The sequence below is a fragment of the Notolepis coatsorum genome, assembly GCF_963971535.1.
Source record: "Notolepis coatsorum genome assembly, chromosome: 2".
NCBI lineage: Eukaryota > Metazoa > Chordata > Actinopteri > Aulopiformes > Paralepididae > Notolepis > Notolepis coatsorum.
The window spans coordinates 77,023,934-77,046,284 of record NC_140166.1 but is presented as its reverse complement, the minus strand read 5'-3'; the positions used below and the strand labels follow the sequence as shown (position 1 = coordinate 77,046,284).

At 45.7% G+C, this 22,351-nt stretch overlaps 1 protein-coding gene across 1 annotated transcript in view; it reads right to left on the bottom strand.

Moving 5' to 3' along the window:
• The window catches only part of lrrk1 (leucine-rich repeat kinase 1), a 281,804-nt gene that overhangs the window by 141,055 nt on the left and 118,398 nt on the right, over positions 1-22,351 (bottom strand). The window contains 4 exon segments of the mRNA XM_084308234.1: positions 7,593-7,753; positions 14,701-14,872; positions 16,326-16,423; positions 20,305-20,483. Of these exon segments, the coding sequence (XP_084164360.1) occupies positions 7,593-7,753; positions 14,701-14,872; positions 16,326-16,423; positions 20,305-20,483 (610 nt within the window).

The following is a 22,351-nucleotide window of genomic DNA, read 5'->3' as shown; positions in this document are numbered from 1 at the left end:
CACTATAGCCAATTGAAATGCTAGAAATGGTCACGTGGACTGGGAGAACCAATGGAATAGTCCCACCGGGCCCCGTGTATATTTCCCTAACGCACTTTCACTTCCGCGTTCGAGATGCGAGCGAGTTAAAAAAAACAAAACAAACATCTTTAGCTTCTTTGCAACGGGGAAATATAACGCTTCTTTTAATAAACAGGAGCCATACTTAAAATACGGGTTTATCGCAACAGGTCGGTGATTCTTGCGTGCCGAGCCGACGTCCTCTCTGCATAATTATGTGGCGACAACAACAACAACAACAACAACAACAACAACAACAACAACAAAGTATAAACAAAGTCTCAAGCGAACGCCGGTAGTATCGCGAGAGGTTAAGCGTTGGACCGTGACGTCAGAGGAGACACTCCAAGCTGCGCTTGAATGCACAGACTGGAGTGTATTCCGTGATAACACAGCCAATATTAACGAATACACTGAAACGGTGCTTGACTTTGTCTGTACTCTGGTAGAAGAAACAATCCCCTCTACCACAATTAGAATATACCCAAATCAAAAGCCCTGGGTAGATAAATCCGTCCGTGAGGCTCTGAAAGTGCGCACATCAGCCTACAACACCGGGCTGGTGACAGGCAACATGGAAGAACACAAGACGGCAAGATACAACGTCAGGAGAGCAGTAATAGAGGCAAAACGGCGTTACAGGGATAAAGTTGAACTTCAGTTTGAACAGGCTGACTCTAGAGGTATGTGGCAGGGCCTCAGAACAATGACAGACTACAAAGGCACCTCCCTCAAACTGAACAGTGACATCTCCTTAGCAAATGATCTCAATTCCTTCTATGCGAGGTTTGAGGCTGTGAATAACAACACCAGCCTACAAACCACGGCAAAGGGGGGGGGGGGGGGGGGTCTGCTGATGGAGACTCAGTGTTCAGGGTAACAGAGCATGAGGTGAGGCGGACCTTTAAAAAAGTGAATATCAGGAAGGCAGCAGGACCGGACGGCATCCCCGGCCGCGTCCTAAAAGTCTGTGCCGACCAACTGGCCCCGGTATTCACTGACATCTTCAACCTGTCCTTGGAACAGGCTGTCATCCCCACTGTCTGAAGAAGTCCACCATCATCCCTGTACCCAAAAAATCTACGCCCGCTTGCCTCAACGACTACCGCCCTGTAGCCCTCACCTCCATAGTCATGAAGTGCTTTGAGAAGCTAGTGAAGGGCTACATCTGTTCCACCCTCCCCACCAACCTGGACCCCCTGCAATTTGCATATCGCCCCAACAGGTCCACGGAGGACGCCATAGCCCATGTGCTGCACACAGCAGCATCACACCTGGACAAGAGGCAGGGGAACAGCTCAGCATTCAATACCATAGTCCCCTCCAAACTCATAGCCAAGCTCAGGGACCTGGGCTTGAACTATGACCTCTGCCAGTGGGTCTTGGACTTCCTGACGGGCAGACCCCAGGTGGTAAGAGCAGGCAACTGCACCTCCTCATCCATCACGCTCAACATAGGGGCCCCCCAGGGCTGTGTTCTGAGCCCCCTCCTCTACTCCCTGTACACACATGACTGCGTGGCACAGCGGAACAACAACACAATCATCAAATTTGCTGATGACACAGGAGTGGTGGGCCTGATCTCTGCCAACGACGAGAGGGCCTACCTGGAAGAGGTAGAGAATCTGTCACAGTGGTGTCAGGAGAACTGCCTCTCCCTGAACGTCAGCAAAACAAAAGAGATGATTGTGGACTTCAAGAGGTCGGGGGTCAAGGACTACAGCCCCCTCAGCATCGACGGGGCACCGGTTGAGAGAGTGAACAGTTTCAAGTACCTCGGAGCCCACATATCCGAGGACTTGACATGGACCACACACATTGACAGTGTTGTGAAGAAGGCACGACAACGCCTCTACTTCCTCAGGCGCCTAAGGAAGTTCCAAGTCAGTCAGAAGATCCTTAGGAACTTCTACTCATGTACAATAGAGAGCATCCTGACTGGCAACATCACCTCCTGGTTTGGGAATAGCACTGCACAAGACCGTAGCAGACTACAAAGAGTGACACGTTCAGCCGAACGCACAATTGGAGGGGGGCTTCCCACCCTCCAGAACATTTACAACAAGCGGTGCAGGGGGAAGGCTAAGAGAATCATCAAGGACTACAGCCACCCGAACAACTGCCTCTTTGAACTGCTGCGGTCAGGCAAGCGATACCGGAGTCTTAAGGCGAGCACAGAAAGACTCAGAAGAAGCTTCTATCCCCAGGCCATCAGGCTGCTAAACCAACAATAAACACTATGCAACAACCATCAAAAGCACACAGCACACACACCCACACTCACTTAAACAAACAACACACTGCAGCACCCACTCTCCACACTTTAGATCACACAAACACACTTTATATTTATTGATAAAGGATTTGCACTACAACTCGTACACCTTACTGTAAATTGTACCTAAATTGCACCTCATCCCATTTCTGCCTTGCACTATATAGTATTGTATATTAGTACACTGCATAGTATATTGTATATTATATGGTAACTCAGTTATGTCTATTCTGCATCGAACATTGTACATATGTCTATACTGAACACTGTGACCTCATTTTTGTACTTCTAATTTACATGCTATACTATGTTATTTTATTTCATACTTATCTTGTCTTGCACAGTCTCTGGAGCGTAACAGTAAGAAGCATTTTGTATAAAAGTATTCTGTACTTCTGTATGACAACTATTAAAGAAACTTGAAACAACGAGGCAATGATGACAACTGTGTTCAAGTTGGCAGATAAAGTAGCTGCATTCAACACCAATCTGGAATTGGAGGGCGGCGAGTGGATATGACATGTTTCAAACATTAGCAGGGATTTTGGAGGACTTAACAACAAACAAGGTATGGTGAGTCGTGTTTTCATGCATTCTGATCTGTTCATCACCCGCCGCGGTGATCTGCAACAGCTGATCTGCTGTTCATGAATGAATGAATGAATGAAAACTTTATTTAACAGATTGCAGAATGGGTACAATACAGTACGGCGCAATACACACAATTGTTAAGGGGATGCAGACCAGAGAAAAACGTTTGTCTTTTTTCAATATCAGTATATTAATTTAGCCATTGTTTTTGATCCTGGCCCGCCAAGCAACGGCTTGCAGACCCCTGCTGTAGCCTATAACATGTGGCCTGTAGCGTGTGGCCTGTAGTTTGTAGCCTGTAACATGTGGCCTGTAGCGTGTGGCCTGTAGTTTGTAGCCTGTAGCCTATAACATGTGGCCTGTAGCGTGTGGCCTGTAGTTTGTAGCACGGGACCGTCTTATTATCGCAATATACTGTATGGTGCTGAGGCCGGTGTGATTTATTAGGTCTGCTCCAACACCCAGTCAGGCCTATCAACGCAATAATTTCCACCCATAATGAGACGGTAATGTCTGAAGTCAGGCACGGAGGGTTCCACAAATAGCTTGTTTTTCTGGTGTATTTATATTGAGAAACGACACCATGTTCTCTAGGCAAGCGCAGCGAAGCTGTACAACAGTATGATGTATGCATCCACAGCTCTGTGTCCCGAGGGCCTGGATTCAGATGTAAGCAATGCTCGTCCCCTAAACAGTGATGTAGTGATGAAATATAGTCGTATAAAAACCAAAAAAAGCAACGTCACTTTCATTGAGCTGAAGAACGTGCCAGTAGTAACAACAACAACAACATCAACAACAACAACAAACACCATGGCGTGATGGCAGATAATTAACCCATTATCCGCCAATCACGTGTTAAGGCGGGTTTCTCTGCCATGCGTTGTCTGCCAATCACGGCGTAAGGCGTGTTTGAGATCAATATTTCATATTTTCGTCATGGTATTCATATTTCACCCACGGAGTCTTGGCTGATGCTGTCTGAGCCATCACAACTCTGTAGCGCTTCAATACCGCCACCTGGTGGCCGATCGGCGAGTTGCCAAACCGGAAGTGCCCATTGGAGCTCGGTCCGTCCCCTATTTTCGTCCGGCCACTCGTTTATCGTCCCGGGGCTCAATACAGACACCGTGGATATGGATCTTTGCCATAACTCAATAATCAACATGATTTGGACGTGTATTAGTAATATACAAACCGGAAATGGATCGCATCGATCAACATCACATAATTGGGATCCGTTTGCTCCACTCTCATCGCCCAACGCTACGAGGAGACTGGGGTGAGTTTCAGCGTTTTTCTTTATCATTTTCGATACAAACTGCTCTGATCAATATATCACCCATACTACATAAATCATTTAACGTCGGTCATTGACTTATAAACGACCCCCCCCCCCCTCCGTTTACCCGCAGATGATCAGTCATGACGTTTAGGACCATGTACAGTTGAAATTTTTAATATAGCATGGATCGGTATCAACTGCATTTGATAATCTAATATATGCATTTATGCCTATATCTCACGTTCTATGAAATACTGCAGAAAACGATAAAAACATATTTATACTCTAGACGGTATTTTAGTGTGAATGTGTGAATGAAAAAGTAAAACGTTCCTACATCCTGAACGATAGATAATTGATGTTGAATGGGCCATAGTAATGTCAATTTAGCAATACAATTTAAAAAGTTATAGCCCTGCAAAGAAGGTGAACATCTCCATAGACAAATAGCGCTGGCAGAGGATGGTTTAGGATGATCAAAGTGGTGGCAGAGAATGGGTTAAAACTCAGTCGCGAAGACAGTGATTTACACTCTGAGCAATCTAAAAAGCCCTGTTTGGAAATACTTTGGATGTTGATCAACCTCGAGACAGAGTTGTATGCAAGCTATGTAAACTACAGCTGGCCTACCTTCTCTTTTCATGCCGACGCTATTTTGGGAGTTCTAGCGTCGAGAACGTAAGTAGCCTACTTTTCAGTTTTTAGCACTTTATTGTAAATCATCCTTCAGGGTAAAACTTTATTGAATAATGAATAGAGACAGAAGCGTCACGCAGGTCCCTAATGGTTTGATTATTTCCCGTTTCATGTCCGTTCTATATACCGTAGATTTTTCATTAATTTGATCTCGCTCCGAGAGACTGACCCTTCTCAATCTAGCCAAACCAATTCCTCCTCACGCACTGAGAAAGCTGGTGTTGAGTGATGGTTGCCTCAATACTCCTACAGTTGGCCTTTGAGAGTACTTCCATATGAGGCACGCGATCATGCCAGGATGCGCTGAATGCAGTGTATGTGGAACTGCTCTAGGGCCCTGATGTGGCACACACACACGCACACACGTGTACTGTATACGTGCACAATTAATCGTTCCAGCAAAGTAGGCTTCTATTATTCTAATTACTTGTTTTATTGGGTATCATAGTAGTATGACATATTAGCATGACATCTCATTTATTAATGCCAATACTGAACGACTGCGCAATTGGCTCTTGACAAGTGTAAACTATGGATTACGTCGGTCCGTTTAGCTCAACTGGTTAGTGCGGCTGCCTGTGGATCCTATGGTCCCAGGTTAAAATATCTCGGTTACACAACTCTTTAAAAAAAATATGTATTCATTTATTTCTAGAGCATTTATTTATCCACTCTGGTTGGATGCTGTATTGTACTTGTGCTGTATAATGACAATACATTTTAATCGACTTGGAGTTTTGAACTAAGTTCTGCATGCAAAAAACTTTAGTGGTTAAAGTAACATTGCATTTGTTCTGTACACAGCACGTACTGAACCGAAGGTCCCGTACTGAAACGGTTCGGTACGAATATGTGTACCGTTATACCCCTATTCATTAATGCTTTACAATACTCATTGCATTATGGTTGCGAAATAACTGTCATAATACATTCATAGCACATAATTGAATGATGCGCTAGTGGGGGAGATAGGGTTGTGTGGTAATGCATGGGTTACAGTACAGAAACACAATACGAATTACAATTAACATCAATAATTCTGAAATAATTTTGTGAAAAAAACTGACTTAAAGGGCACTTCACCAAAAGACAATGCTGATTGATTTTGCACATAATCTCACACACATCCAACTCTAAAACAGTTTTGCACACATTCATTTAGTTTGACAGTTATTGAGTAAATTAGTTTGAATATGAAATGATAAGGTAGCAGTCCCTATGAGACATGGTATGCAAATGTCTTATCTACATCATTTCAACACAAGGATTCCATATTCAAACTAATTCATTCTCTATAACTGTCAAACTAAAGGAACGTGTGCGAAACTGTGTGCAAAATAAATCTGCATTGTTTTTTGGACGAAGTGCCACTTTTCTCACAAAACTATTTCTATCAGCCCTACCCTCTCCCCCCAGCCCTCTGGCCCCTCTCCCCAGCCCTCTGGCCCCTCTCCCCAGCCATACACCTCTCCCCCCAGCCCTCTGGCCCCTCTCCCCAGCCATACACCTCTCCCCCCAGCCCTCTGGCCCCTCTCCCCAGCCATACACCTCTCCCCCCAGCCCTCTGGCCCCTCTCCCCAGCCATACACCTCTCCCCCCAGCCCTCTGGCCCCTCTCCCCAGCCATACACCTCTCCCCCCAGCCCTCTGGCCCCTCTCCCCAGCCATACACCTCTCCCCCCAGCCCTCTGGCCCCTCTCCCCAGCCATACACCTCTCCCCCCAGCCCTCTGGCCCCTCTCCCCAGCCATACACCTCTCCCCCCAGCCCTCTGGCCCCTCTCCCCAGCCATACACCTCTCCCCCCAGCCCTCTGGCCCCTCTCCCCAGCCATACACCTCTCTCCCCAGCCCTCTGGCCCCTCTCCCCAGCCATACACCTCTCCCCCCAGCCCTCTGGCCCCTCTCCCCAGCCATACACCTCTCTCCCCAGCCCTCTGGCCCCTCTCCCCAGCCATACACCTCTCTCCCCAGCCCTCTGGCCCCTCTCCCCAGCCCTCTGGCCGCTCTCCCCAGCCCTCTGGCCCCTCTCCCCAGCCATACACCTCTCTCCCCAGCCCTACCCCCTCTCCCCAGCCCTACCCCCTCTCTCCCCACTCTCTGGCCCCTCTCCCCAGCCCTCTGGCCCCTCTCCCCAGCCATACACCTCTCTCCCCAGCCCTACCCCCTCTCCCCAGCCCTACCCCCCCTCTCCAGCTCTACCCCCTCTCTGGCCTCTCTCCCCAGCCCTACCCCCTCTCCCCAGCCCTACCCCCTCTCCCCAGCCCTACCCTCTCTCTCCCCAGCCCTCTCCCGAGCCCTCTGGCCTCTCTCCCCAGCCCTAACCCCGCTCTCCCCAGCCCTACCCTCTCTGTCCAGCCCTACCCCCTCTCCCCAGCCCTACCCCCTCTCTCCCCAGCCCTACCCTCTCTGTCCAGCCCTACCCCCTCTCTCCCCAGCCCTCTGGTCCCTCTCTGTCCAGCCCTACCCCCTCTCTCCCCAGCCCTACCCTCTCTGTCCAGCCCTACCCCCTCTCTCCCCAGCCCTCTGGCCCCTCTCCCCAGCCCTCTGGTGCCTCTCCCCAGCCCTACCCCCTCTCTCCCCAGCCCTACCCCCTCTCTCCCCAGCCCTACCCTCTCTGTCCAGCCCTACCCCCTCTCTCCCCAGCCCTCTGGCCCCTCTCCCCAGCCCTCTGGCCCCAGCCCCTGACCTCAGGTATCCTCCGTCGAAGGTCACCAGCAGGCCCTCCTTCCAGTAGATGGTCTGGTTGCGTCGCACCCTGAAGGTGGAGCAGCGGCTCCTCTGCTGACCGGTGAAGCTGTAGATCACGGAGCTCCTGCTGCTCCTCGCGGTCCTCCTCGGCTCAAACGACTGCAGAAACACAGGGTTCAAGTTTTCAAGTTTCTTTAATAGTTGTCATACAGAAGTACAGAATACTTTTATATAAAATGCTTCTTACTGTTACGCTCCAGAGACTGTGCAAGACAAGATAAGTATGAAATAAAATAACATAGTATAGCATGTAACTTAGAAGTAAAAAAAATGAGGTCACAGTGTTCAATATAGACATATGTACAATGTTCGATGCAGAGTAGACGTAACCGAGTTACCATATAATATACAATACTGTGTAGTGTACTAATATACAATACTATATAGTGCAAGGCAGAAAAAGGATGAGGTGCAATTTAGGTACAATTTACAGTAGGTGTACGAGTTGTAGTGCAAATCCTTTATCAATAAATATAAAGTGTGTTTGTGTGATCTAAAGTGTGGAGAGTGGGTGCTGCAGTGTGTTGTTTGTTTAAGTGAGTGTGTGCGTGTGGGTGTGTGTGCTGTGAGCATTTGATGGTTGTTGCATAGTGTTTATTGTTCGTTTAGCAGCCTGATGGCCTGGGGATAGAAGCTTCTTCTGAGTCTTTCTGTGCTCGCCTTAAGACTCCGGTATCGCTTGCCTGACCGCAGCAGTTCAAAGAGGCAGTTGTTCGGGTGGCTCGAGTCCGTAATAATTCTCTTAGCCTTCCCCTTGCACCGCTTGTTGTAAATGTTCTGGAGGGTGGGAAGCCCCCCTCCAATTGTGCGTTCGGCTGAACGTGTCACTCTTTGTAGTCTGCTACGGTCTTGTGCAGTGCTATTCCCAAACCAGGAGGTGATGTTGCCAGTCAGGATGCTCTCTATTGTACATGAGTAGAAGTTCCTAAGGATCTTCTGACTGACTTGGAACATCCTTAGGCGCCTGAGGAAGTAGAGGTTCAGTCAAATCAAACGACTGCAGCGACACGGGGTTCAGTCAAATCAAACGACTGCAGGGACACAGGGTCCAATCAAATCAAACGACTGCAGCAACACAGGGTCCAATCAAATCAAACGACTGCAGCAACACAGGGTCCAATCAAATCAAACGACTGCCAGCAACACAGGGTCCAATCAAATCAAACGACTGCAGCAACACAGGGTCCAATCAAATCACATGTATTTGTAAAGCCAGCAAGCACAAGGTAATGTCCCCATGGGCCAAACAAGTCTCATTTAACCCTTTCACTACCACACTACAGAAGGTTAACCTTTCACTACCACACTACAGCCCGTCAAGTCAAGAAGAAACATTACAATAAATCAAGAAAAACTTGTGTATGTAACCACAGGCAGTGAATAGCATTTCATCTCTTAGTCACTGTCCCCTCCCTGCTGTATATATATCCACAGGCAATGAATAGCATTTAATCTCTTAGTCACTGTCCCCTCCCATGCACATGCAATAGCAACTGGGGTACATTTTTGAAAGATTTTTATAAAATAGAGCCAAGAACAACAACAACAAAAGAAAAAGCATAGGGAAACGAGTGCTAGTGGAAAATAGGATAAAGGCTAAATGTCAAGGCTCGGAGCTAAAAATATCAGAGTGGCATTGATGAATGCAAAGAGCAGATGCCATATGAGTTTAATGGATGACAAACTGTGGTCTTAATTGGCTGATGGAGAGTCACGACAAACACTGGTATTTGTAAATTTTTTAAGCTTTTAGCTTATTGGTAAGCTGCCTCCTTAAAGTACATCATTATTGGAATGGAATTTCTTTAATTTATGGAACCCGTTCTAGTGACTGGCTGATCCTTACGGTCCCTGAGTTTGCTCGGAACAAGTTAAATCTGCATTTTGCTATGATGCCCCTCTAGCTCATGGAATGAACTCAAACAGTCCTTAAAGAGTTTAAAACCTTGATCTCCAACCTTTGTCAATCAAGTTGTACATGTTTTAATTGATTGTTATCCTTACTTGTCTAATTGTTATGATTTTATATTCTGTATGGTTTTATATGCAGTTTTTTGTGCTTAACTCTGTATGTTTAGCTTAACTCTGTATGTTGTGCTTAACTCTGTATGTTTAGCATAACTCTCTATGTTTAGCTTAACTCTGTTTAACTTAACTATGTTTTGCTTAACTCTGTATGTTTTGCTTAACTCTGTATGTTTTGCTCAACTCTGTATGTACACTCGACGTGACTGTAAATGAGGGAAACCTCAGTTGCCTTTCGAGTTTAAATAAAGTTATTTTTTTTATCCACTTTTTCTCCTTATTTTTCTATTTTTTTCCCATCCAAATTTCGCTGTTTCCAATTCTCCCCTCCCCTGTCTTGAACGTTGCTCGCATATGCCCCCCACAGGTCGGCCGTAGGGAGGATAGAAGCCTTGCATCACGTGTCCCCTCCGGTACACGAGGAGGCAGCCTGTCACATCTTTTCACCTGCCAGCGCGGACTCTCATTGGCGAGGTGTAACGTGTGGGAGGCTCACACTACCCCCGCCACTTCCTGTCTCTGCTGTGCAGGCGTCCCCCAACCGACCTGTAGGAGTCGCTGTCCACAACGTCCAGATTACCACCCATCGACTTCCACCCGCTGACTCTGCCAATTGAGCCAGTATGACGGCCGGCCCAAGCCGGAGGCAACGCCGACAGCCGGATTTGAACCCGGTGTCTCTTGCGTTGGTGACGAGCGCAATGTCCGCTGTGACACACCAGCTGCTGCCGGACAAGAGAGAGGATTCAGAGGCAACAGCTCTCTTCCCTCTCATCACCGTTACGCAGCTTGATAATGTCCCTCTCATCACCGTTACTCAGCTTGATAATGTTTGTGTAATTCACATCTCAAACCCCATGGGAACAATGAAGGATTACAGCCTGTTCTGGCCCCAAACCCACAGTCAGCGCAGCCCAATTGGATTTGATCATAAATAAATAAATGGCTGCATTTATATAGCAGCTTTTATCCAAAACGCTTTACAATTTTGTTCCTCACATTGTTTTTTATTTTTTTTATTGATCTTTTTCCCCTTCCTTTTTCCTCAGATTTTTCTCCCATCCCAATGTTTAGTCGTTATGCCAATTCCCAGTCCCCTTCCTGGTCGCTGCGCACTTACCCCCCACAGTCGGTCTGGGAGAGTGGAGGCTACCACGCGCTTCCTCCGACACACGTCCAGCCAATCAACCGCTTTTTTTCACCTGGCAGCGCGGACTCTCACTGAGAGGGTGTAACGTGTGGAAGGATCACACTACCCCCCTTAGATCCTTTCCGCGCTGAGCAGGCGCCCCGACCGAACTGTAGGAGTCGCTGTTTACAACGACCCGGACCCACCCCGCCAGCTTTCCCACCCTCTAATACAGCCAATTGTATTAGTGTGAACGGCCATCCAGCGTCTCCGGCGTTGGTGACAAACGCAATCTCCGCTACGCCACCTGACCGCCCTTGTTCCTCACATTGTACCCGTTCACTCACACATTCACACACCGATGGCGGAGGCGACCAATGACCGTGCCAAGGTGCCGAACTGCACATCGGGGAGCAGTTAGGGGTTGAGTGTCTTGCTCAAGGACACTTCCGACACGCTGCCCCGGGAGGAGCGGGAGTTGAACCCGGGAACCTCCGGATTACCAGACGACTGGTCTACCTCCCGAGCCACTGTCGCCACCGATATAATCATATCATAATCAAACCTCAAACTCTCCGTGGGGCTCCCTGCAGCGAGCCGTAGGAGGCCCTGGACGGTGCAGCTTTCACCAACACAGACCAACAGATGGTTCGGTTGTCACTGTTCTCAGATATAGTACGTGCAGCAGGAGTCGTTTTCATTTGTGTGTCTCAACAAATGGAGCTGCAATCAATGACCTCACTGTCCCCTCCCTGCTGTATATATATATATGTAACCACAGGCAGTGAATAGCATTTCATCTCTAGGTCACTGTCCCCTCCCTGCTGTATATACAGTATATCCACAGGCAGTGAATAGCATTTCATCTCTAGGTCACTGTCCCCTCCCTGCTGTATATACAGTATATCCACAGGCAGTGAATAGCATTTCATCTCTTAGTCACTGTCCCCTCCCTGCTGTATATACAGTATATCCACAGGCAGTGAATAGCATTTCATCTCTTAGTCACTGTCCCCTCCCTGCTGTATATACAGTATATCCACAGGCAGTGAATAGCATTTCATCTCTTAGTCACTGTCCCCTCCCTGCTGTATATATATATATATATTCAGTGAGGCAATGAATAGCATTTCATCTCTTAGTCTCTGTTCGTTGTGGCTCGAAATTTCCATTTAAATTCCATGTGGACAATCTTGCATCCAAGTTCCGACAGAAAATTGGCTTCCTTCTACGGAAACAGAAGCAGCTTTCCTTTGATTAGTGTTGACGTGTTGTGGCCTCGAGCCTCAAATCCTTGGTCTCCGTCCATCACTCTGCCCTCAGATTCATTACTGGCGATAGATACGACTCTCATCAATGTGTCTTTGATGAGAAGGTTGGTAATGGACTGCATTTATATAGCAGCTTTTATCCAAAGCGCTTCACAACTTATGCCTCACATTCATCCATTCAGGCACTCACTCACACACTCACACGCAGAAGAAATGTTGCAGTCAAAGTGTATATTTTCAGCACTACGTTTGTTTACCAATGATTTTAAGTAGGGATGCTCAATATTGGCTTTTTTTACCGATACCGATATACCGATATTGTCCAACTCTTAATTTCCGATACCGATATCAACCGATATCAACCGATACCGATATATGCTCCTCCTCTCCTTCCCTCCCTCAGATATCCACGTCTCTGAGCGGATCTCGGCCTGTCTGTCCGACATCTCAGCCTGGATGACGTCCAACCACCTCAAACTGAACCTAAGCAAAACAGAATTGCTCCACCTGCCGGCCAAATCCTCCCCCCTAACCGACCTTTCAATCACAGTCGAGAATGCAGCTGTGACTGCGTCCCCGACCGCCAAGAACCTTGGTGTTGTCCTCGACGACCAGTTGAACTTCTCTGCTCACATCGCAGTGACGACCAGAACCTGCCGATTCCTCCTGAGCAACGTCAGAAGGATCCGCCCCTTCCTGACAAAAGAAGCCACCCAACTCCTCGTCCAATCAACAGTCATCTCCCGCCTCGACTACTGCAATGCACTGCTCGCTGGCCTCCCGGCCACTGCCACTAAGCCTCTTCAACTCATTCAGAACGCAGCGGCCCGCCTGATCTCAAACCTACCGAAGTCGGCCCATGTCACCCCACTTCTTAGGGACCTGCACTGGCTCCCCATTGCTGCACGAATCCGCTTCAAGGCCCTCGACCTAGCATACCGTGCGGCAAAGGGAACCGCTCCCGCCTACCTCCGGTCAATGGTCTCTAACTACACACCCTCAAGACCCCTACGCTCTGCATCTTCTGGCCGCCTCAGACCTACTCCTATCCAAGCTCCCGGAGGGTCATCAAAGAGAAGCCGCCTATTCTCAGTCCTTGCCCCACAATGGTGGAATGAACTACCCACCCCAGTTAGGACAGCCGAATCACGTCCAATCTTTCGCCGTCGACTAAAGACGCACTTCTTCAACCATTATCTGAATAAAAAAAAAAAAAACAATAAAAAAAAATCGAACCCTAACTAACCGTACTGTCATGCACTTGTCCTAATAAACTAACCTACACTGTAGCACTCAACACTTTGATGAACATTGTTGCTCAGCTGATAGAGTTGTGCCCTTCCTGATGGCTTGTCGTACAGAACTTGTAAGTCGCTTTGGATAAAAGCGTCAGCTAAATGACTAAATGTAAATGTAAATGTAAATATGCAGGGTTTCTCCCCCCCCCCCCCCCCCATTACATATCTCTTGTTGTGGAATTAACACAACATTATGCATACTTTTGACAATAAATAAAATCATAATTTGTTCTTACTTGCTTGCCTGGGTAAATAAAGGTTATAGAAATGTAAAAAAATAAATAAAAATAAAATGCCGATATCGGCCGATAATATCGGTAGACCGATAATATCGGACATCCCTAATTTTAAGTGTTATTAGCGAAACATGAGCTTATAAAAAACTCTACCCATTGCATCGGAAACCAGATGATTTAGACGTGAGGAGATTACGCCGTCATGAAATTGTTGTAGTCCTAAGAAAGAGGGGACCCATTTCATAAAACTACACTACCCAGCTCACACCAGCCGCTGTCAAAGCTGCAGCCGGCTGACGTGGAAAATAAATATTGACGTGATTTTCGTGATTATATCTCACGGGTCAAACAAACCTGAACGTTATTGACATGAAATACGACAGGAAAAATATTATTCGCAATCCGGTCAAAAATGGCGGCGCTATGGACATTATACAAAAGTAACTGTACCTACAGTAGATTTCATTCACAGTCTTTTGCTGCCCCGTAACGGGCACCTGGTGGCAGGGGTGTAGCTCCAGATTCTGGGCCCCATGAAAGAATGTATTCGTAGGCCCCCAGTGAATGCGAGCGCGCGAGCGGACATTTTTTTATTCATGAAAACGCATAATATGGTTTTTACCTATACATTCGGATCAGCAGTTCAGCACCTGCACTGTTGGTGGGTGAGCCTAGTAAAGGATGTCGCATTGCGTTCATCTTCAATGAATGGACCAATGCAATAGTCTACCAAAGCCCCCCCTCTCTCTCTATATATCTCACACACACACACACTTCAGAAACAAACATAGTATCAATGAGAGCATCAATAATACACATGAGTGATGTCTAGTTTAAAAAAAAAAAAAAAAAAAAAATCTTTTTGGGGGGGCCCCCCAGTGCTGGGCCCTTGGAATCATCCTAAGCTACCCCCCCCCAGCTACGCCCCTGCCTGGTGGTACTAAATCCAGACATAACTCTGCCGTTGGAAAGAGGAGATTTGGCCCGATCCATAGATGCATGACTTTGGCCATAATAAGGGCCTCACAGGGTTAAATAAAGGTTTGAAATATTGGTTAAAAAAAAAGAAATAGAAAACCGGTGTTACCTGGAGGTCCATCTCTGTGAGGCTGATGAGCATCCGGGCAATGAAGCGCTCCCAGAAGCCGGCGGGGACAAAGCTCATCTTGAACAGGCGCTGCAGGGTGTTGGTGGTCTGCTGGCGGAAGCCGTGGATGTCTGTGGCCGGCTTGGGGGGCAGGAGGTGGGGAAGCAGGTAACTACAGCACCGGCCGAGAGATGGAGAGATGGAGGTATGGAGGTAGAGAACAAACAGAACACAACCAGGGAACACTTTCAGAATCGCAAACAATGAATGTACAGACACGACAAACACATAATAGTTCCACAGCGCGACGTACACATATTATACTGTACATGACGTACACACATTATACTGTACATGACGTACACACATTATACTGTATACACAATGTATACAATGAATGGAAGCGCACATGGCCGGTTAGCTCTAGGCATTGTCCAACTAACACCTCTCCCGAAGGCTAACCGGCCATGTCCGCTTCCATTCATTGTGCTAAGCTAGGCTAACGTGGAGCCAGATAGCCTTCTACTGAACGCACAGAGAAGAACCTGGTATCTATCTTCTTGTCTCTCTCTGGAGAAGACGGTAAGATAATTTCCCAAAAATGTTGGCGTGTTCCTTTAAGTTTAAGCTTTTCTGACTCACACTATTCAGTGCTGCACAGCCACCCCAGCCTCACCCTGCATCCATCTACATCTAGATATGCTCTCTACACGCCACGCTGGCTCACATTTACATTCAGTCATTTAGCTGAACGCGTTTATCCAAAACGACTTATATAAGTCCTGTACAACAAGTCAGCAGTCAGCAGGAAGGTTACAACTCTGGCAGCTAAGGGTCAGTAAGATTGTTTGTCAAACAGTGTTGAACTTGAGTGCTACAGTCTCTTGAGTGCATGGTAGTAAAGACAATATCATTAGCACAGTTGGTAGTAATATAGGTGAGGTGGATTCCTGAGTAGCTGAGTGCATACTAGTAAAAGCGGCGCTTAATGTCCCCATGGGGGGGGGGGGGGGTCTTGCATGGATATGTACTGAGAGAATATTGATAGCAGAGCCTATACTGACAAATTCAACTGTATAACCATTTATTGTAGTAGCATTGTAGTGTTACTACGCGTCATAGAATAGAATAGAATAGATATACTTTAATCATCCCGAGGGAAATTTCGCACTACAAATCGCTCACAGTAAACATTTAGGTAGACAAAACAATTAGTCACGAATAAGAATAAAAAATATATAAGGCTAAGAATAAAGAATAAAATAAGCCTAAGAATAAAATAATAAGAAGAATAAAATACGGTCCGGGATTTACATTTCCTATGTTATGTATATACATTCTAATATAAAATATACAGTACAAATCTACAGTAATCTACAGTAAGTGTAATATTGAACAATGTTGTTTTAAAAGTAAAAGTCCAGGAAGATGGTAACTGTCGCCCTGTGCTCAGTGATGCAGTGAGGCTCAGTGATGCATTGTAAAGTCTGATGGCTGTCGGAATGAAGGACTTCATGTGCCGTTCAGTGCTACATCTTGGGAGTGTTAGTCTAGCACTGAACGTGCTCCTCCTGTCAGCCAAGTCTGTGTCTAGTGGGTGGGAGTCATGTGGAGTTGTATCGTACCTGTTGTTAGCCACAGGAAGAGCGATCTCAAACTTGGCGAGGAACTGGAAGTACTGCTCCTCAGTCTGCTGGGTGAAGCCTGTTCCTACCAACAGCATCTACACACACAACACAACACAACACACACGCACACACACACAGAGCCTTTGTCAGAGGGAAGCAACAGTTGTGATTGGACGATTAAGAAAAGAGGGCAGGGTTTGAGATAGGTTAATTAAGGCTGTCAAAAGCACTACACGGCATGCATGGAGGAAGAGAAAACGCATAAAAAAGATAAATAAGAAAATGTAGATACATACAGTATATACAGTACTGTATATACATCGATTTTAAAGAGAATTGGTGCAGGATCATCAAATGAAAGAAAAATACTAAATGTAGGCACTCTTTCTTGGAACTGAAACTAAAATATTGAAATACTTAAAACGCCAAAATTTTAACATGGCTAGTTTTTTCTGTTAAATAAATACAAAAATAAAACAAAAACGGACCAAATGCTTTTTTTTTTTTTTTTTTTTACTTTGGCCATTTCCCTGGCTCTTTTATACGTTTATCGCATTTATACTTGGTCAAGTTCGACCGACAGAAGCAGGCTGAAAGGGTTCAGATGGGGGGGAAGACACTCTGGGAAAGGCACGGCTGCAGTCCGGGATTCGAACTCGCTCAGCCCCAGATCCGTGACGAGCACGGTTGTCCACGGCGCTGAAATAGCACTCGCGGTACGTGGTGAGCTACTGGAGCTCCCCTCCAAATGCTTTTTTACTCTCTTCACAAGAGTGCCAGAAGTTTGTTCCCACAGACATTGCAACATTTTATTCAAGGACTTTCAAGTACTTTTCCAAGCACTATTTTTCATTTGAACTCAAGCAGTGCCAGCTATTAGACTGGGCCCGCTCTAGTTAGGCCAGCTTTCCATTACAACTTTTCACTGTGCGTCACGTTGTTTGTAGAGCTAAATCTATATTTTATATTATAGCTATGTATCCAATATCATTGTCAATTGACAGTAAGAACCTTCCGTTCAAGATGCATAAGTGAAATATTCTTTTCATCAATACGTTCCCGTTTTATACCGTGGTGAATATGAGTGTTATATCGGAATGATCTGGGATAATTCCTGCAAGGCTATTTATAAGGCGCTAAGCTAATAACGTTAAATCCATTGGCGTTTCGTCCCTACACACGACACAGTTAAAAATCCAAATGCATATGATCGGTATTATGTTCCATCATGAATGCATGAAAGGGGGGGGGGGGGGGCGGGGGAAGTTGTTTCTGATTAATTGATTGCCAATAACGGCATTCGTTATTACCACAACATAGGCTGATCTGGGGGATGGCTATTAACTCATTCGGGGCCATCCACGTAATATTACGTGTTTGCCCGACAACCGTTGGGAGCCAGCCACGTAATATTACGGTTTTGGTTCGTTTGTCTTTTTTTTCTCGATATTAATATCCTATTCACTGTCACAGAGCTGTATTTTGGCTGGAAAAGGCATATTGGGAGTCCAAAGGTGCAGTACCGGCCAGATCCTGGTAGTGGCGCTGTCTTGAGAATGCAGTAACCCCTGTTGCAGACCTGGTGTCACACTGTTTACGCTCCGGGCGGACTTTCTGTTATTCTGAAGCCAGGGCTTCACTCGATCGCATGGAATACTCTTTGGGATGCCGAATTCATTATGCAGTAAAGGATTATGGCATGGGCCAATGGACATATGATCTACCAGATGGCGATCAAATAATTGGAATTCTTCTTTTTGGAATCCAACCGGCCAAAGGTAAGAGCAATTTAACGTCAATTTCAGCTTGATTGTTCAAGGATTTCGCTCATTCAGCGCCAGGTATTTTCCTCATCCTGTTCTAGCTAGGCCACGCTTTAAATATAGGGGTGCGTCACCTTGTTTGTAGAGCTATATCTATATTCTATATTATAGCTATGGGGACAATACTATGGTCATTTGACAGTCAGTATCTTCCGTCGAACATGCAAAAAATTATTAATTTGTTCATGTATACGTTTGTGTGTTATCCCGTGGTGAATATTAGTATAGTTTCGGAGTGATCCGGGCTAATTCCTGGAAAGCTGAGTTATAGGGCGCTATGTGAATTCTACTAAAAGCATTGGCGTTTCATCCCTGGACACGCTACAATTTCCAAATCAAATGTATATAATAGGTATTATGTTGGGGGCGGCTACGTGGCGTAGTGGGCAAGCCGCTCGCCACGAATGACGGAGACGCTGGGCTTGCCTGTTCGAGCCCAGCGCTCCACATTGCTTTCAGTTTAGCTGGTCGTTCATACTAATACACATTGGCCGTATTAGGGGGTGGGAAACTGATGGGTGGGGATCGGGCGTTGTGGACAGCGACTCCTACAGGTCGGTTGGTGCGCCTGCGCAGTAGAATCAGGAAGTGTCGGGGGCAGCGTGAGCCTCCCACGCGTTACTCCTCGCCACTGAGAGATCGAGCTGCGCAGGTGAAAAGATGCGACTGCTGTTACCTCAAGTACCGGAGGGGACTTGTGCTATGTATGACTTAGTCCACATTGCAGCCGGCTTGTGGGAGGCAAGAAACAGCGTTCGTGACAGGGGAGGGTTGAATTGGATGATACGAAATTGGGAAATTGGGATGGGAGAAAATATAGAAAATGGGAGAAAAAGTGGATAAAAAAAAATAATAGGTATTATGTTCCATCATGAATGCATGAAAGGGGGGGGGGGGGGGCGTTTCTGATGCTTTGATTGCCAGTAACGGCATTCGTGTTGAACACTACACACGCTGATCAGCTGGATCGGTATGAAAACATTGCAGGATCAAGCTGGAATTGACGTCAGATAGTCCTTACCTTTGACCGGGGCTATTCCAAAAAGAATATTCCAATTGTTTGATCGCCATCTGGTCCATCTGATGTCCATCTGGTCCACGACATAATCCGGCACAACACATGCATCGAGTGTCTCGGACTTTTCAATGTGATAGAGTAAACCTCTAGGCTTCCCTGTACTAACATTCTCTGCCCGGTGGGATTTGAATGTAACACACGGTCTGGAACAGGGTTTACTGCACTCTCGATACTGCCACCTAGCCGGATCTGGCCGGTACTGCACCCTCGGGTCCCAGTATGCCTTTTAACGGCAACATACAGGTCTGTGACATTGAATAGAATATTAAAATCGGGAAAAAAGGAAAACGGACCAAATAACGTATATATACGTGGTTGGCGTTCAACGGTTGTCGAGCAAACACGTATATAAACGTTGTTGGCCCAGATTGAGTTAAAGGATAACTCCACTATTTTGGGAAATTAGCTTATTTAACATCTTCCCTGGAGTTAGACAAGAAGATACATACCTTTTTTGTCTCTGTGCATGCATTTTAGCTTTGGGAATAGACGCTCCGTTAGCATAGCTTAGCTTCATCACTGGAAGTGAGGCAGGACAGTAGCCTTACAGTGCCTTACAGTGTATTGCAAGGTCTGACATTGACCAAACTTGATATGCATGACCTTGGTGGGCTCTAGGTCAACTCCTGCAAAGGGGGTCAATGTCAGACTTTGCAATCAAAAGTTAGGGGGCTAATAACCCTTGCCATAATTTCAGTGCGCCCCCTAACTTTTGATTGCAAGGTCTGACATTGACCCCCTTTTCAGGAGTTGACCTAGAGCCCACCAAGGGCATGCATATCAAATTTGGTCAATGTCAGACCTTGCAATACACTGTAAGGCACTGTAAGGCTACTGTCCTGCCTCACTTCCAGTGATGAAGCTAAGCTATGCTAACGGAGCGTCTATTCCCAAAGCTAAAATGCACGCACAGAGACAAAAAAGGTATGTATCTTCTTGTCTAACTCCAGGGAAGATGTTAAATAAGCTAATTTCCCAAAATAGTGGAGTTCCCCTTTAAGCACTTCAAGGACCTTGTGCGAACCCTGCTCTTAGTAGCAGTGGTTATACCCTCTTTCAGCCGTCGCTCCCTTACCCTGAGGTCTTCAGTGCGGATCAGCCCGTCCCTGGCCACAGAGCGGGAGGACTTGAGGTGGATGATCCTCTCCAGGCACTCCGACAGCCAGACGGGACACAGGAAGTACAGGGTGCACAGGCCGTGACTGGTGTCGGGGAAGTGGAGCAGGGTCCCCGTCTCGATCAGGAAGCTGATGGCTGGACAGAGAGAGACGGTACCAAGATTCAAGAGATTTATTTGTCACATACATATCCAGACATGTAGTGAAATGAAGGTGGCCATGCCCGCCTTGATGGTGCAAAAATACAATAATAACATAGAATACATAATAAAATAGACATGATGAAGTCTATTTTTAAAGTGACCTTTTTTGTAGTGTGTGTGTGTGTGTGTGTGTGTGTGTGTGTGTGTGTGTGTGTGTGTGTGTGTGTGTGTGTGTGTGTGTGTGTGTGTGTGTGTGTGTTCATGTGTGCTTGTGTGTGGAGAGATCAGTGTTCAGTGTTCTGATGGCCTGGGGGAAGAAGCTGAGTCTGAGTGATAATAAACTTTGATGTGATGATAATAAACTTGATTTGATACAAGAATTGCAGCCCCAACGTGCTTCACAGCAGCAAAATAGACGTCAAATGTGCAGAAAATAGACCAGAATAAAAGCAATGCGGAAAATAAGAAAAAGGGTCAAAGTAATGCAGACAATAACAATAGAATAAAGTCATCAGAAATAGCGTCAAATAGCAGCATAAACAACAATAATATAGCTCTCATTTACAATACAATAAATTTAGGGCTGTCAGTTTATCACGTTAATTAGATTAATTAATTACACAGCAAATTATCGCGTTATGAAAATTAACTCAAAATGTATTACGGTACAATTTTTTTTTTTTTTTATAATTATTTTTTTTATCATTTTTTTTTGTATCTCATTCATTCCATAAGAATGTAGAATACACATTTACAGACTTTTTTTTAATATGGTCCATTTGCATGTTCTTGGTATCTGATTCTAGGGACATCTATGAATCTCAGGGAATGTATTCCCAGTGTCAGAAATACTGTGGGCTAGATCCACAAAGAATGGATTGCATGGTGCAAGGTGCACCCTTACTGTACTTACAATTCATTATGATGAAAGTCTTTCTCTGGTCTGCATCCCTTTAACAATTGTGTGTATTGAGCCGTACTGTATTGTACCCATTCTGCAATCGGTTAATAACATTTTCATTCAATCAATCAATCTGCGCTGTGATTGATTGAATGAAAATTTAATTTTGAGTCATATGTATGGAACCAAATGAGAATATCAATAAAATGTGTTTTATCTTTGACTGTGAATAACACCATGCTCAAATTGACCAGACCTGAAAAATCTAAGCAAATTAATAGATGGAAGATGATTAAACAGAAGGTTTTGTAGATACAGTACTGAATTCTGCCATCTGGACACATGCAATTTGAAATATGATTATAGAATATAGAATATCAGGCATAAAATGGTTATGCGATTAAAATGTGATTAATTAGATTAATTAATTAATTACAAATCCTGTAATTAATTAGATTCATTTTTTTAATCGCCTGACAGCACTAAATAAATTGCATGTTCTCCCTGTGTTCGCATGGGTTTCCTCCGGGTACTCCGGTTTCCTCCCACACCATAAAGACATGCATGTTAGTCAGGTAGGCAAACTAGCTAATTAGCTCCAATCTGGCACATTTACATTGATGTGGAAACTGAAGATGTTCATTAACTCATTCAGCGCCATGCCCGAGTATAATCGGGTTAGCTCGCCAGCGGTTGAGCGCCATACCCGAGTATAGTCCAGTCATTATAGGCCAGAATTAGGCTAAACCTAGGACAAATTGCAACATTAGCAAACTCAACTGATTTTGTATCCTCAATATGTCTTTAGTGAGAGAAAAAAAGTCCCAAGGAATCCCATCATGGGAAATGTGTTTTTTTTCAATGTACTTGATTGCTGGCAGGATCACTGACGACACTGTCTTTCAGAGATTGTGACGCGTTCAAATTTTGAGGTAGCTCAAAAGTAAAGATACCATTTGA